Source organism: Drosophila eugracilis, unplaced genomic scaffold, assembly GCF_018153835.1.
Source record: "Drosophila eugracilis isolate 14026-0451.02 unplaced genomic scaffold, ASM1815383v1 contig_1197, whole genome shotgun sequence".
Taxonomy (NCBI): domain Eukaryota; kingdom Metazoa; phylum Arthropoda; class Insecta; order Diptera; family Drosophilidae; genus Drosophila; species Drosophila eugracilis.
Genome location: NW_024571981.1, coordinates 3,531,248 through 3,533,217, shown reverse-complemented (window position 1 = coordinate 3,533,217; position 1,970 = coordinate 3,531,248). Strand labels below are relative to the sequence as shown.

Here is a 1,970-nt window from a genome sequence, read left to right as displayed (position 1 = left end):
TATCCAGAGCCTTTAAGCTGAGAAGATCACTGCGAGCTTAAATATCATGAGGTATTTTAAAAATATTATAAAAAGCTGTAAATATTAAAAAAAATTAAATAATATTTAAGGAAAATCAAAGAGGAAGACTGCTATATTATTGATATGGATCATCTTGTTTTAGAAATGGACGAGGAACAACCAGAAGAAAATTACAACGAAAGTAATATGGAAAATGTCCCATTACAAGATCAACGTCCATATAATTTTTTGAGAAATTGTAACTCTGTTGGACTATGGATCTGCGTTCTTTATAACCTTTGCATGGTTTTGTTAGTGGTGTTAATATTAATTTACAAGCATTAAAAATGTTTATTGTTTTTAAATCAAACTTTAATTGCAGATAATATCTGTCTAATCTGGGCTAACTTAGTGCACTCAAACATCAAAAGAAAACAGAAGCTGCTTAGTGCCCCAAATGTACTTAAACTTTTCTCAATTTTATTGCCGCCAAACAATTTAAGTTGTTGACAAAGTCATCAGCATGCTGCAGGCAGCGGCTTTTAAAGAAATTGCAGCATCAGCAGGAAAAAACAAATTCAACAAAGTTGCCTCTGTTGCATTTTTAGTTTCTTTATTGCGCCTCGACAAACTTTTATTTGTTCCCATTTCGACTTCGAATTTTTGGTGTTCAACAATTAGACTAAAAGTGTCCATTTTAAATATGGAAAACAAAATTTAACAAAATAAAAGACTAGTGATTATCTTTTCAACAATAAATCCTTTAACTTTTAAGCCAATTTAATGACAACATTTTGCTGCATTTTAAAAATAAAGCACGGTTCTGCCTTGTGTGAACTTTATATATCTGAAAAGTTAAGTAATCTGATTGAAGAAAGCCATCGTATATATTAAGCCACGCACGATTGTGTCCCAGTTTTGTGCACCTTGGCCAGTACTCATTATTCAAACCTAAGACGGAGATTAAAGTGAACGCGATAGAATGGCTGGCGGAGTGAAAAATGCAAAGAATGAATCAAAAATTCATGAGGCGGTGCCAGGGAATTATAGCGACTTACTTGATGGTTTAAAGGCGCTCTTACCACGGCCATTCAGCTTCCCTGTTTTGCCCGCCAACATGCGTTTGTTGTTGCAAACTTTTTCCATCAAAAGTTTCGGTTTTCGATACGCCTGCTGGTGGCAGCTCCCGATCCCCATTTTCCCGTTCCAACTTGAATTCCGCTCCAGCTTCTGTTGGGTAAAAGTGCCACTTCCGCTTTGCGTCAGTGCACACGGCTGCCGAGCACAAAAGTGTGACTGAAGTGGCTGGCTGAAACAAGCCCGATTTTCCCAACCGATTTTCCAGACTGCTTTTCCCAACCGCCCACTGGCAAGGCTCAGGTGTTAATTAACTTGGGGGCCAGCACTAAATTTTAAAACTGCAACTGGCCCAAAATTAATGAGACTGACGTTTGTGCGCATTACGCGAGCACTGGAATTATAATTTTGGCTTGTCGTTCAAAACTTGCAGAGGAGGCTAACTTTGAAGTGATGAAAAGGGATGGGCAGCAGTTCATGAATATTCATCTCATCCTGCAGCCGTGTTAAGTCCGGAGTCATCAAGCTATTGACTTTTACTGTCAGTTGTACACTTGATCGAATGATGTTTGGCTTTTTCATTTCATGAATAGAAAAATAATAATATGCTTAGATAATTTGTTAAGTTAAGACCTAAGCTATCAAGCAAAATACTTCTTCATCTTTTGGTTACATAAACAGAAAAACTCATTAATATTTAGCTTTGTGAAAATATATTTTCTACCAAAAATATTGATAATAATATGCTTATAAAGTATTTCGTGTAATTGTGTTTCGTTTAAGTAAAAAAATATGTTTATTTAACTCGCCTTGTTAATAAAATGAACATATTTTATTAACCAAATGGAAAATACTTGGGAAGATAAAATGATCTTATGAAGTAATTGTCCATT

General features: G+C 35.4%; 1 protein-coding gene across 1 annotated transcript; it reads left to right on the top strand.

Moving 5' to 3' along the window:
• Nucleotides 1-842, top strand: LOC108105653. The gene is made up of 2 exons (XM_017212341.2): nt 1-51; nt 111-842. Exons 1-2 carry the CDS (start codon nt 47-49, stop codon nt 343-345), a joined length of 240 nt encoding a protein of 79 aa, XP_017067830.1. The 5' UTR covers nt 1-46; the 3' UTR covers nt 346-842.
• The last annotated feature ends 1,128 nt before the right edge of the window (nt 843-1,970 follow it).